At 32.5% G+C, this 14222-nt stretch overlaps 1 protein-coding gene across 7 annotated transcripts in view; it reads left to right on the forward strand.

Moving 5' to 3' along the window:
* The window catches only part of MIPOL1 (mirror-image polydactyly 1), a 323322-nt gene that overhangs the window by 78679 nt on the left and 230421 nt on the right, over positions 1–14222 (forward strand). For all 7 annotated transcript variants that reach the window (XM_032623178.1, XM_032623177.1, XM_032623176.1 and 4 more), the window contains one exon: positions 13669–13900. In XM_032623178.1, the coding sequence (XP_032479069.1) occupies positions 13669–13900 (232 nt within the window). The remainder of the gene's footprint in view (positions 1–13668; positions 13901–14222) is intronic.

Here is a 14222-nt window from a genome sequence, read left to right on the forward strand (position 1 = left end):
GTTTATTATTTTAGGAAATTATATTTAATGTGTTTTATACACAGTAGTTATTTTCACTTATGTATTATCTCAATTTAGATATGAATCATATGTTTTTAAACTATTTTAAGCTTAAAAAGTGAGCATGATTCTAAATCATCATACTCATTTGAAACTTGAGAGATGAAAAACCTTCTAGAACTGCTTATGTCAATAGATTTCTTACATGTTGCAGTTTATTGGAGGCTAGCAAATATTTTTTAAAATCTTATCTTGCTGATTTAAGTAAAAAGCAACTGTCTTCTTTATTTCTAAAGATGATATGATTTTGTTTCCATGATTTTTATTTTTTTTCTATCAAACAAAATAAATAACTAGAACTAAAACGTAGCAAAAGGTAACTTACAAGTGATTTGTTAGTTTCTTCTTGAGTCAGAATACTATTTATTTTTGCTTGGCATTTGGAACCTGTGTGCCACCATCAACCTCTTTTATTATTGGTTCATTTATCTTTCTCTCTTTTCAAAAAGTTTGTGTTCTTTTTACCCATATATTGTTCTATATTTTTTTTTGTTCTATATTTGAATTACATCTAAAACTATTGCATGATTTGCAAGCATTTTGTAAGAGTAGACATATATAGAAACACCATGGGAAAACAAGTAGCATGCTTTTAAATGTCTTTGGTCATTATGACAAAAATAATGGAATCTCATATCATCTTCATAAGCTATTTTATTTTAAAGCAGACAGAAAGGAAATGGCAACTTGCATAGAATGGACATCCATTTCTATCAGCAAGATAGCTGGTAGAAAAAAAATGATTCCCTAGACATTATGATTAGACCCTCCTTGAAATTCAAGATTTTGAAAATATCTACATAATTAGTCATTCTGTATTGAATTATATAAGATTTGAATTATATTTAATAATTGGCTTTCTAGTAAGTAATGGTATATTTTCCCTGAATGAGTAACACAATTTGTTTTTGTTTGTTAATTTTATTTTTATTTGTTTAAATTTAAAGGAAAATTGCACTGGAGAACTAATGCATTTAATAATTTCAGTGAAATGTTATAGTAGAAAGATTATAGTTTTGGAACTAGACAGACCTGGGTTTTAAGTTTTCAATCTTCTATTTACTAACTACCTGGACCTGGGTGGAAGTTTTGTAATTATTTTTAAGCCGTGGTTTTCTTGTGTGTGGAATAGGGAGATGCTTCCTTTAGGAACATTTTGAAGATTAGAGATTGTGTATGTAAAAGCCCTACTACAATACCTGAAACAGGAAACGAGTTTATTTAATATGGGTTTCACATACCAGAGTAATTATTTTCAATAGTGTGGTGGTGATAATGGTTTTTATAGATGTTTATAAAAAAATAGGTTGTTGAAGTATTTTACACGGCCTAGATAAGTGGTGGTTGTTGTCGTTGTTCTTCCATCCAGCTGTGAAAGGTAGGTCTACGAAAAAGTTTCAAAATTATTAAGAAACATAATTACTAGTATTTGAAACGGTTATTATTAGTTTTATAGGAAGCTTATTCTCTTCAGATATAATGTTCTCAATATCAGAAACTTGATTTCTTTTAAGTAGTATAGTTTGTATTTACTATATTTATGTTTTGTAGAATAGAATGTAAAATCAATTAATATTCATTTAGTGTAAAATCTAATTTTGTCTGTATTGAAATCCCAATTGCAATAAAAATCTTCAGACTAGTGATATCACACAATGTGCCTTTTCCTTTTGGCAAGTGTGAATTTAAGAATACATCTTTAATTTTCATTTTGCCATAGAAGGGTTAAAAAAAGAGCATATCGAGGTCTGCTTAAATTTACTATTTATCTCCATAGGACCTAACTTAATAGAGTACTGGTAGTTTCTTACACATGACCATCCAGAATATTTGAGAGAGTAGTTTTAGGACTACTGGAAGTGAGCCAACAAGGATTGATTCATTTCCAGAGGAAATGCTAAGGCTATCCTTAAAAGCATGATGGAGGTGATACTGTTTTAGAAAAAATTAATTTCTCTTTTTTAAAATAAGTTTACAAAATAAATGAGATTCTGGTTGTCTGTTTTTTTAAGCTTGATGTGAATGATTCTGTCCTGACTCTTGGCCTCATTAAGAAAATGTAATGGAAAACCAAAAAATTTTTATAAGGGCAACTTAGTTTTCTAGCTGGTTATGAAGTTTTTTAAAAACTGTGTTTTGAGACTCATCATTTCTGATATGAGTAATTCACATTTATGAACTTATGCCATAAATATTTTTTACTTTTATTTTTTGACAGTTTTTAAAAAATACTTTATTTTGTAGAGCAGTTTTAGGCTCACGGCAAAATTGAACATGAAGTACAGAGTTCCCATTATACCCCTACTTCCTGACCCCACACAAGCACAGCTTCCCCCACTGTCAGCATCCTTCACTGGAGTGGTACCTTTGCTACAGTCGATGAACCTGCCCATATATTCTTAATAAGGGAAAAGTTTGGGAGGTAATAGGAGTCTTTCTTTATTTCTTTTTTTGTTTGTTTTTACTAAATTTAGAGTATTTTAGGTAGGTCAGTTCAGGCTACACTCTTACATGGAATTCTTACTACACCTTTGGTCCTTCATTTTATAAAAATGACAATTACTAAGAAGAATAAGCATGAAAAATGGTAAATTTCTTTTTTTAATAGGACTACTTCTCCCATTTCTGTGCTATGATCCTCTCTTTATACAACTTGTGACTACTTCTTTGGTTTAAGGAAACTCAATTCTACTTTTAATAAGCTCTTTTAAATTTGTTTGTGGCCATGAAAATATAAATATATTTTTTTGAAATAGAAAAGTTGCTTGAATTTTTCAAAAGTTTTTTGCTTTAAGTTCTCCATTCTTAAGTTTCTGAGCTCTTTGATAAAAGTCCTCATCCATTTCTGGTTATGGCCCTTTCATGCCAGAGCACTTCCTGGAACACATAGTTACAACGCAAATCTCAAAATAATATTATTGAATCTTAAATTTTCTAGAAATTTGAATTTCAGTGTATCATATTTAAGATGATTATTATGGTCTCCATAGTGGCTGCATTTGTCACCTTTAGCGTGATTACTGTAAAGTCCTGCCTGAGTGTGCGTTTGCATTTTGTTGATTTTGTAGATCTGAATCAATTTACAGTGGTGTATAGACTGAATTTATGACCATTTACACAGTTGATTCAGACTGACTGGCTGTTTGTAGAATAGGAATAATGTGACTACATTTACTCACTATTTTTGGTTATAAATAAATCTGGTAGTTAAAAATTTGGGGTTTAGTACATGTATGTAAGTGTGTTTTAATCAAAACAACCTATCGTGTAAGACATTATTATCTTTTGGGAGGAAGTTTCGGATACAAATTTTCTTTGTGTTTTGCCTTTTCTGTTTTCTCTTGGGGAATGAAAAACAAATTTAGAACAAATCAGGCTATAAAATTTTGAAATTGGTTACATAGATTATTTCATAGTCTGAATGAATGATTGAATTAAAAATATTCTAATCTATAGCTTTTGGGTAAAAGTGATAATTTTTGTCAAATGGAATAATTGTGCTGATAAGGTAAAAGTAATTATTTTAGAAAATTCTATTTGGACTTTATTTTTTGAGTGATTTTTGTCTTCACATATTGAAACTTCTTGGTACTTTAAAATCAGGATGCTAGTGGATGAAAAGTTAAAAGTGATCAGTTCACAATGATAAAATTATACTTGTATAGTTACTGAATATGTTAGTTTTTGCTAATTAAATATTTTTTAAATTAAAAATCATGTCCTTTTTAATAGTTTCACTGGCTGTACTTAAGGTAATTTGATGTACTGTAAAACATAGTAACATTCTTTGATTTTGAGCATTTTTAATATAGAAATATAATCAAAGTTAAACACAAAATACCTTATTTCCTTCCTTAATTAATATCCTGTTTTTAAAAGTTTTACCCCTTCTGTTCAGAATTTTCAGGTTAATGTTGATCCCTAACAGATTAGGATGGGAAGGGTTTATTTAGCCTTAGTTTCCTTGAACCAGCAACACACATTGGAGGAAACATGATAGGAAAAGCAGGACAAATACATCGTCCTGAAGGATTCAGGGTTGTATATAAATTCTAACATTTGGAATATGGAATGTATAATATTCTGTATCCTTTCCACAGATTAAAATAAGTGTAGAGAATTTACAATTTGAAAAAATTCCCATTTTAAGTAAATTAGATGATTTCTGAATCTTCATCAAGAAACCAAATGTTGCAGAATTTGGAGTCACTGAAACCTTTTATTCAATTGCTTTTAAGAGTTCAAAGTTAAAAAAAATAATGATTTCAGTTCAGCAAATCTGATTTTTTCCTTTCAGAAACCTTCATTGCCTATATTTTATAATCAACCCGTATATTTTAACACCAGGATAGTGCTGCATTAGTCCAGGTAAGAAGAGCAAAGACAAAACAAAAATTTTCATTAAAAAGGAAGTCCTTGATCTCCTGAGAATGCAGTAGAGACTAACATCAGAGGCTTCCTCTGCATTTTTAATAGGCCATTGGTCTCTAATAGGGTCTGTATTGGTCTTTCATTACCTTTTTCTTTTTTAAAAATCTCTGCCTCTCCCCAGAGTCACTTGAAACAAAACCATTATAATTTTTTCTCTTTTTTTACTTAGGTTTTTTTTTGTCTCAGGTTTTCAATGCTGTTTTTAAAAGTTAAAAAATGCTACTAAGAAGGAGCTGATGATGCTATGGTGCAACTAACAAGGCACGCTAGTATAGTAGTCACAGCTGATTAATAAAATGAGAGTCCCTTCCTTTTCCTTTTGTTCCCTCCCCCCAAAACAAATGGTGAATTTGAATAAAACATACATCATTTGCATAGAAAGTTATGTAATGATGCCATATAGAGTATAATGATTTCCTAAAACCTTGTATTTAAAGTAACCTGAATTACAATGAGAGATAAACAGAATATTTACCCATCCCTTATGAGCTGCTGCTGATATGTAAATTTATTCTACTTTGCACAAATATACTTTTGAGCTACTGCTTAAACACTTTGAGGTCCTTAGTCAAACAGTTTTAATGATGCCTCCAATATTATGAAAGTGTGACATTTGATGAATGTCTCATATAGTTTTGATATCTAGGCACATGTCAACAAAAAAAATTGAACATTGGTTTGTCATGCAACACCTAGATAATTTATAATTTTACTGTTTATATCCATCTTGACATTTTTTATCTGCCAAAGGCAGGTTTCATTTGGAATCTTAATCTGAGATTTATTTGGTGGATCTGGAAATCATAGCTAGGGTTCCCACAGGAAATGGTCCATCTACCAACAGATTAAATGGCAGTCCTGCAGTTGTTAGGGGAGCTCTGCATTTAACACACATGCATACTCATTCAGTCAGCACTGGGGAGAAAAATTAAAGTAGTAACCCAGGTTTAGGAACAATGTAGCTAAAAAGTCCCATATTTGCTGAATGACAAAGGGTTATATAGCAGCATTTCATTTTATTATTCGTGCTTGAATTTCTTGTTTGCTCTGTTGAGTCTGCTGACGAATACTAATAAATGCCTGCAACAATCCAGACGAGAGATGCCTGGCAACAAAGCTATGCGGTGGACCTCCCTGATCTTCTCCAGTTCACAACCTGACCTTTTGAAAAATTGGCTGGGCTAAGCCGCAGAATTTGGGTGTAATGGTTATTGTTAACTCCAGCTTTAGGATTTATTAATTTGTGTGATCAAGACTTACCTATACTTCAAAGTTTCAAAAGACCAAATACAATCATCCATCCATTAGAACTAACATTGTGTTTCAGTGATTTCCACTTGGTATCTGACTGGTGATTCTTCTGTTTTGTTTTCCAAATCTAAAAATGTTCTTAAGTAAAATGAAAGGCACATATAAAGAAATAGGTTTTTTTTCTCTCTTTACAATTGTTATTGGAAAAGTTACCTTCCATAAATGGTTTATGGAATTGTTGAATTCATAGATAATTAGTATGTGTTTATACTTAGTAATCAAAAAATATAATTATGAAACCCGTTTTACTTGCAGTGGTAGAAATTTAAGACTTACCTAGTTGATTCATATTTTTAATTACTTTATACAAATTATTCTTATAACAGGAAAATTGAAAAGGTTAGAAATATATAGTAAGTAGCCAAATAGTTCATATCACTGGGGAAAAAAGAGAATAAAGAGTACCGTTGTGCTAGTTAATCTAATTTTAGGATAGTTTTCACAATCATTTTAGCTTAAATGATATTTGCAATGGTTTAAATAGGGTGATATAATTTTTACAAAGCTTTAATTTATGCAATATGTTCATAAGTTAGGCAGTGTAAGGTTTAGGCAATTACACTATTATACTGTGTTCATGGCCTTCATTTGATGAAAGACGTTAAAATTTAGAAGCTGAAACATTACAGTAGAACAGTTCTTGCACAGAAGTGTGTTGAATGAATATTGATATGTTCATGACTATTTCAGACTTGAAACAAAAACTTATAAAAATTTGGTGTAGTACTACCACTTTAGTTTTTTTAATAACAAAACAAATAACAAAATTCCAGTAAAGTGATTTCTATGACTAGTCAGTGGATAATTTGTAACGTGGTACACTAAGCCTTTGAATTGTCTTAATCACAGATGAAATAATCTCACCAGTTCTTTTTGACATGTTTATTTAGGGATACAACCATATATGGGAATGTAAAGGATATAGTTTATTTTGAATTCATGTCCAAATGAATAAATTATTGACATTCACAGGTTTCATGATTTTCCAGGTTAACAAACCTTTATCAAGCCTTATTTCAAAATCTTATAGCTATATCCAGGCTCTCCCCCATCACATGTTTTTGACTTCCCCTCAATATATATAATACACCTTATCAGAATCACATAAAACTCTGTATCTTTGCTTTTCAACGTAACAGCCAACGGCTACATGTAGTTTTGGATGCTTGAAATGTGAGCAATGAGAATACAGAACAATGAAAATGAAAGTTATAGTACTTTTCTTCTTCTTCTTCTTATGGCTGGTCAAGCCGAAAAATAAATTGAAAACCCCCTGAGAGAGTGTACAGTATCCAGGTAACAAGTTTGCATATTTTAAGCCAAGGATCCAAAAGTCACCTGATTTCTTGTGACTCCTAAATTAGAATCTCTGTAGGATAAGTACCTGTGATCTACTAGCTATGATCCTGATCATATCTAATATCATGTGCCAATATGGTAGTGTTCAAATTATGTTACAGAAACATGTTATTTAAATTTCTTATTTTCCTGCCATGGGATTGAATTTACAGAAATATACTCTTAGTTTTCTTTCTATGAGGTTGAATTTTCTTTCAGGATCTTTCTCTAATGTCAGGATTTCTGAATTTTGAAGTTCTGTTACTTTTGTAACTTATTAGTTTTATAATCTTATACAAACTTTATTAAACCATTATGTATTAACTACAAGTTTTAACCTTAAGTATTTTCTCTTTTTTGTATGTTTTTCATTGAACAAAGTAGCATTTTATTTATTTTCCATGTTCATGTCTTCTGTTCTTTTAATAAGAAAATTTTTTCTTACTATATTTTATTTATTCTTATTACATTTTAATAAGAAAATCTTACTTTTAGCTAAGTAGATTCTTGCAAATAATAATAGCTAACATTTATTGAGTGGTATTCTGTACTGACACTTTTCCAAGAGATTATATAATTTAAATAATTTAATGCTCATAATGACCTTTTGAGGTAGGTACTTTTATTATGTGCTTTTTACTGATAGGGAAATTGATGAGAGGTTTAGTAATTTGGTAAAGGTCATACAGCTGTGTGGTAGAGCCAGAATTCAAACTCTGCAGTCAGTCTTCAGAGCCCATGCACTGTGGTTCTGCTTGGAAACTCTAAATACACCAGTATTCTACTTGGAAGGTCTAAACTTTGCTCTTGTACTCATATTAAGTGGAACCACTATGATATGGCAGAAGTTTCTGATGTCCTTCTTTTATGTTTGGGGAGAGAAAAGCCCATATATGCATCTGTGTGGAAAACTAACCGCCCCACACACATAAAGGAAGCAAATAGTCGGAAATATTTAGTAAAGGAAATAAAGAATATTTATACACACATACAGATAGATAATCTATGTGTAACTCAGTTAAGGAATTGGTTAGGAGCCACTAGCTGATGCTGTGTTGAAACTAATGTTTGTTTAGAAAAATTCTTAACCATTGAAAAAATGTGGGATAGTAGTCCCACATTTGTTTAAAATGTGGGACTACTATAGTACTTCCATCATGAAATCAGATTTACACTTATTTAATAGCAAAAAGTGTCATATCATTTTGATGTTTTTACATAATGTAGTGATAGACAGTATACAAAAGAAGCAATAAATAATGAGGTTTTTGTTCTTTTTATATTTATAAAATCAGATGCTACGATATAAGTAATAACCTTTCCAAAAAAAGAAAAGATAGAGTGTAAAGAAGTGGTGACCAATTATGTTAGCAAGTGTCAGAGAGCACATTAACAAATTGCTTCCTTTATGGTTCATTTTAGATTACAAGTGCCCCTGAGTAGCACCTGCATCTGAAGGAGAGAGATCCATTTATTCAAATGTACCTGCCTATAGCACCTCCATTCCTCTTTCTCTTTCTGCCACTGAGCTCTCAGGTACCTGAGATGTTGCTATTCTGAGTAACCCCTGTAGGATCCCTAGAGACAATTCTAGCTCAACCACTCTGAAGAAACAGCTCTGTAAACAGTATTGACCCCACAGGGGACCATCAAATCCATTTACACAGATACCAGTTGTCACAAACTATTTACAAAGCCAGACAGAACAAAATTCCCCAGCCTCGAAGAATCCCTATTTGATTCTAGCCACCTCCTCACTTCTATATAGTAGTTGTGAAGTAACAGTTATTTTTGGCCATGAGTTATGATTTCTTGGGTAGCATCAATTTAACTGAGTATATTCAGTTAATTCAATTCAGTCAGTTTAACTGACATTAATGTATAATTGTCTGGAGAATTGAACTCAAAAGGGATCCTAAAGCTTTCTTTACTAGGTTAGGAAATAGTATAATGCTGTTAATTTTCTAGACTAAGGAATTGAGAATTTAGTAGCAACGCTAACATTGGGATAGTTGACAATAGTAATACCTCCAGGAGTAAAGGGAGAATTTGTTAGATCATGAAAATGATCCATTGGAAACAGTATGAAAGTCACTAGGGAGATACAGGGTCTTCAAAGCATATAATACAGCTGGCCTAGGCACATGTATTAAGTATTAGGATTCTAAAAAGTCTTTACTAAATTTACCCACTTTGCCCAGATGAATAAACTGTCTCTAACAGTAGCAGTAGGTGGCATTTGAGGAATAGTGAGTAATAATCTTCCATAACATCATTTTCAAATGGTCACAGGATAGGTTTACATGGCAGTGATAGCATTAAATAATGATAGCAAAAATTGGGGAATATGTTTGGTTTGAAGTGGTTAAAATTCTTATGTCCAAATAATGCAGTGTGCCTGCAGAAGAGCAAATAAATAAAGGGATTGATAGTTGTCATAAAAAATTTACTGTTATTTGAGAAAAGAAAGTTAGATTTCATTGAATTATGAAGAAGAGATTAATAACTTATTCTATAAGTTCCTATGGAGAAATGAATTTAAATAGTATTAATTCTGTTAGTCATAATGATGGAACAATTAACAATGACATTGATTCAACACTGAAGCAAATTACTAAAGCAAGTTTTAGAGTTTCCATTTCAAACCATATAAGAGAGATAGAGAACAATCAATAGAATAGTTTTAGTTTAAACTTTCATCTGCTTAGAGATGAATTTGAATCAGAAGTGAATTGTTCTTTAAAACATTTATCTTATCTTTCTATTCGAATAGTGTATGAAACAGACCTATAACTTCACTTTTTGTTGCATTTTATTGGTATATTTCTAATGCAATTTTCTTTCAAGTGATGGGGTAATACAACTCTCAACTAAAGCTTTTAGTGGCATCATCCTATTATCACTTGATAAAAGTCCTTCTTCTGGGACTGGAGTTTAGGAAAAATAATTGAAGACTGAGTTAGAGTAACTAAATACTATTGTATTCTCTTAGTTGGAGGAGGTACTAACTCAGAAATTGAATTTAAGTTGAGCTGTGAATAAGATAAAGAAAATTTGGTAAAATGAAGTGTGATACAGCAGTATCTTAAAATTTGACTTGAAAAGTCGAAGTGTTTCATGCCAGCAACTTACTCAGATGTTTCAGAAAAAATTATATATGTGTAGGTAGACAGACATAGAATAAATAATAAAGCAAGCGTGGTAAAATGTTAACATTGAGGAATCTGGATGAAGGGTGTATAGTAATTCTTTGTACTATTTTTGCAACTTTTTTATAAGACTGGAATTATTTCAAAGTAAAAAGGTAGAAAGAAATGACTGTTAACTAACATCAGTCAGCTTTCTCATCTGGCTCTGTCTTCTTTAGCATGTTTATGCAGTCAGTGAAGTCTTTTGCATTTGTCTTTCATTTCTCCTCTCCATTTCTTGCCATTTTTCTGAATGACTTCAGTTTCTTGAAAGATGGCACTCCCTGTACCCTGATACCTTGATTTCCTCCTCTCCAAGTACCTTCATCATCAATCTATTTAATCAACACATTCCCAGGTCTACCACATCTTGGAATTTGTCTTTACAGTGTTACTCATTTTACAAGTTTTCACTCCTCAACTATAGCATCTTGTCCTTCCAGAACAACAAATGTCTTTGTGTTTTTCCTAAAGCTGTTTCTTCTCTTCTGTGCTCATTCTTCCTGTTCTCTTATTCTTATAGTCTGTCAACGTTCTCTTTACTTCACCAAGCTCAAACTCTTTGACAGTTCATTACTTTGCATATTTCTGCTTGTCCTGTTTTGGAACAAATGCCTTTGTGAAATCTTCTCATAGTCTTCCAGTAGAGCGTCCAAAAAACAGACCAGAAGGAAAATTTTATAAATCAGCTTTGTTTACTCTAAAGTAAAATTAAATTCTCAGTGGAAGAGTATGGATAGTTGTAGAGCAGGTTCCAAATATCTGGTGAACAGTTTCAGTTAGGAATCTAAAAGCTTTTGTTACAGAGCAAGGATAGAAACATCCAGAAATGGAGCCAAATCATACAGTATGAATTCTTCAAAAATATTAAACATTTAAAATTAAAATCCAGAAGTGTGTTAGAACTTGATGAGTTTATTTTGATAATACTTCAGGGGGTTATAATTAGTAGGATACAGGAGGGATCAGTAAAGAGCCCTCTTATTGAGAAGGTTCCATTTCTGCTCTCAGTCTGGAGAATATACTACAGTCACAGGTTAAAAGGCAGTGATTTACCAAGAGTTCAGGGCTCATGAAATTTGACGTTAGGTAAGCTGAAGTGAGAAAGAGAGCTGTAAATCTAGTAACCAAATAGCAATATAGTTATCAGGGATGGGGTAAAGTAAGCACTCACAGGTTAGAAATAAAAAACTGAAAGAAGAGAGATGCTGCACTAGACCCAGAAATACAGAGTTTAAAACATGGGACAAGTTGCAGATAATGGTAAGTTTGGTCTCAAAAACAGGTCACAGAGTCAAGACTTAAGATTCTGAAGCAATTGATAAGGTGTTGTCATGGGGAACTGGGGGCTTTTTCTAGCTGGCAATGCTCCTTGGCTTATCCTTTTACCTTTTGGAGAATCTTTGTACCTCATAAACTGGAGAATAGCATAGAGCCTAATAGTTATCTTCTGATATGCCCCTGGAGACAACTTTTGTTATTTTGATACTGTTTTCCATAACTATTTATAATTTTCTTTCTTTGAATTGCCTGTAAAGTTATATGTTAGTGTTAAAAAAGCATGGCCTGTTAATGATAGTGGTATTCCTTAGTGTCCATTTATAAAATTTTATAGTACCTCATTCAGATTTGGGGGGTACTAATACCAGCCTATTCTAGAAAAGTAGCATGATGAACATCTAAAGCAAATTAAGTGTTTATTTTGTTTTGTTTTGTTTTTTTGCGGTACGCGGTCCTCTCACTGTTGTGGCCTCTCCCGTTGCGGAGCACGGGACGCGCAGGCTCAGCGGCCATGGCTCACGGGCCCAGCCGCTCCGCAGCATTTGGGATCTTCCCGGACCGGGGCATGAACCCGTGTCCCCTGCATCGGCAGGCGGACTCTCAACCACTGCACTACCAGGGAGGCCCAAATTAAGTGTTTTGAAATGTCAAGAACCAACAAATAATCTTCAGATACCTATATTTGTTAAAGTTTAAAACAAAATATAATGAAATTTCATAGATACATCACAGTATGTAATTATGATAGCACTTTCTCCCAGTTTATTCCCACAAACACGGGGAAATAGAGAGTAATTGACCAAAAATGAATGGTTTCTGATCTAGCATTCAGCCACCAATAAGATAATGTCCAGGACTTGGAGTTTATGACTGGCTCTACCTAATTTCAGCATATATGTAAGCAAAGAATTTCTTCTTAAAGAATGAGTACCTTATTTATGTTTCCCATTTGTTTTTACTCTAAAACTACTCTTCTTCTGCCTCAAAGGGATTTTAAGTTTGTCAAGTTAAAGAAGGCATCATCATCAAGTAGGTGAGATTCATGAGATTCACCTGCTTTTAAAAGTTGAAGAATTATTTCTGTTGGAAATAATAAAAGTCCTAGTTACAATCAGTATTTGTGCCTGTTGATCTGATTTACTGGTTAAAAGAGTTTGTTTTGTGTACTTGCTTGTGTGTCATTTTCTCCCCAGAATTTCACTATAACATCAGATATATACTCTTCCTCTGAAATAGCTATTATTTACTAGTTACAGCTTAAAATAACTAATATTTATGAGATAGCCAGGCATTACAAAATATACTCTAGTGTATAATACATAGCTGATAAAATGGAAGTTAAAAATAATTCTCCTTATATTATTTCCATTTTTATATGATGATGATTACAAAAATAATAGCTAACACTTATTGACATGCCAAACACTAGGCCAGGCACTTTGCATTCATTAATTCTTAATTCAGTTAATCCTTACAACAACTCAAGTAAGTACTATTATGTGTCCATTTTGCAAACCAGAATCTGAGGTATGGAAGGGTAAAGTAATTTCCCCAAAGTTATGTGCTTGGCAAAACCAGAATTTTAACTCAGTCCAATACCCAAATTTCATGCACATTATCATTTATTTCACTGTAATCAGTTAACTTATTGCATCCTATTTTTCAAAATCTAGCAAAGAAAAGTTAATGTAGAAAATAATAACCTCTAAGTCAGTGGTTCCCACCCTTGATTGTATACTGGAATCATGTGATCACTCCCAGAGATTTTGATTTAATTAGTAGAAGATGTGGCCTGAGCTTGAGGATTTTTAAAAACTCCTTAGCTGATGTGCACTTAAGGTTGTAAACCACTGTCGTAAATGCCCACTGACTGTGGAAATGGAAATATTTGTGGCAAAATCACCCTGTACATGTTTGTCTGATAACAATAGGAGTAAGGTTAGTAAGTGCATATTTAAAGCTGTGAGAGCTCTTATTTCCACAAAAATATTCATTTGATTGATTTAATATGTAACGATGGTGTTTCATATCTCATGTTTTTGTTTTGTTTTAAATGCAGACGTAACCCATGGTTATCTTGAACAAGAGACCACGGGGAGAAACAAAAGTACACAGCCAGATGAGCAACTGCCTGTGAATTCTAAGGGAAGCATGCATCAGAAATCCAATGAATTAGTTAATGAAGCTACGTGTGAGGGCATAGAATTGCCAGAGCAGAGATCAAGGAATTTTCAAGTCATCAGTCCTCGTCTAGGTGATGAGACAGCTTACTGCACTACAGAAAAGTCCAAGTGAGTGCTAGCAGCCTTAGATTTAGAAAGTAAGAATTGGGAGAACTCTAACTTCCTTCCTCCCTCTCTCTGTCCCTCCCTTTTTTCTTTTTGATGTGGCCTAAATTTGACATATCATTAACTTATTAGAATTTGAGGAATCTAATACTAGAGTTTTCTACTATTTTCATTACATTAATATAATGTGTCTAAATCACTGAGTGAAAAAGCACAAGGTGAGTTTGAATGAAGGTCGTGAGGTTTTATATTGTTTTGTTGAATATTATTTTAAGTGACCTTTCATTAAGGATCTGGAAATAGCTATTAAGTTGATATTAGATGG

Source organism: Phocoena sinus, chromosome 2 (assembly GCF_008692025.1).
Source record: "Phocoena sinus isolate mPhoSin1 chromosome 2, mPhoSin1.pri, whole genome shotgun sequence".
Classification (NCBI taxonomy): Eukaryota; Metazoa; Chordata; class Mammalia; order Artiodactyla; family Phocoenidae; genus Phocoena; species Phocoena sinus.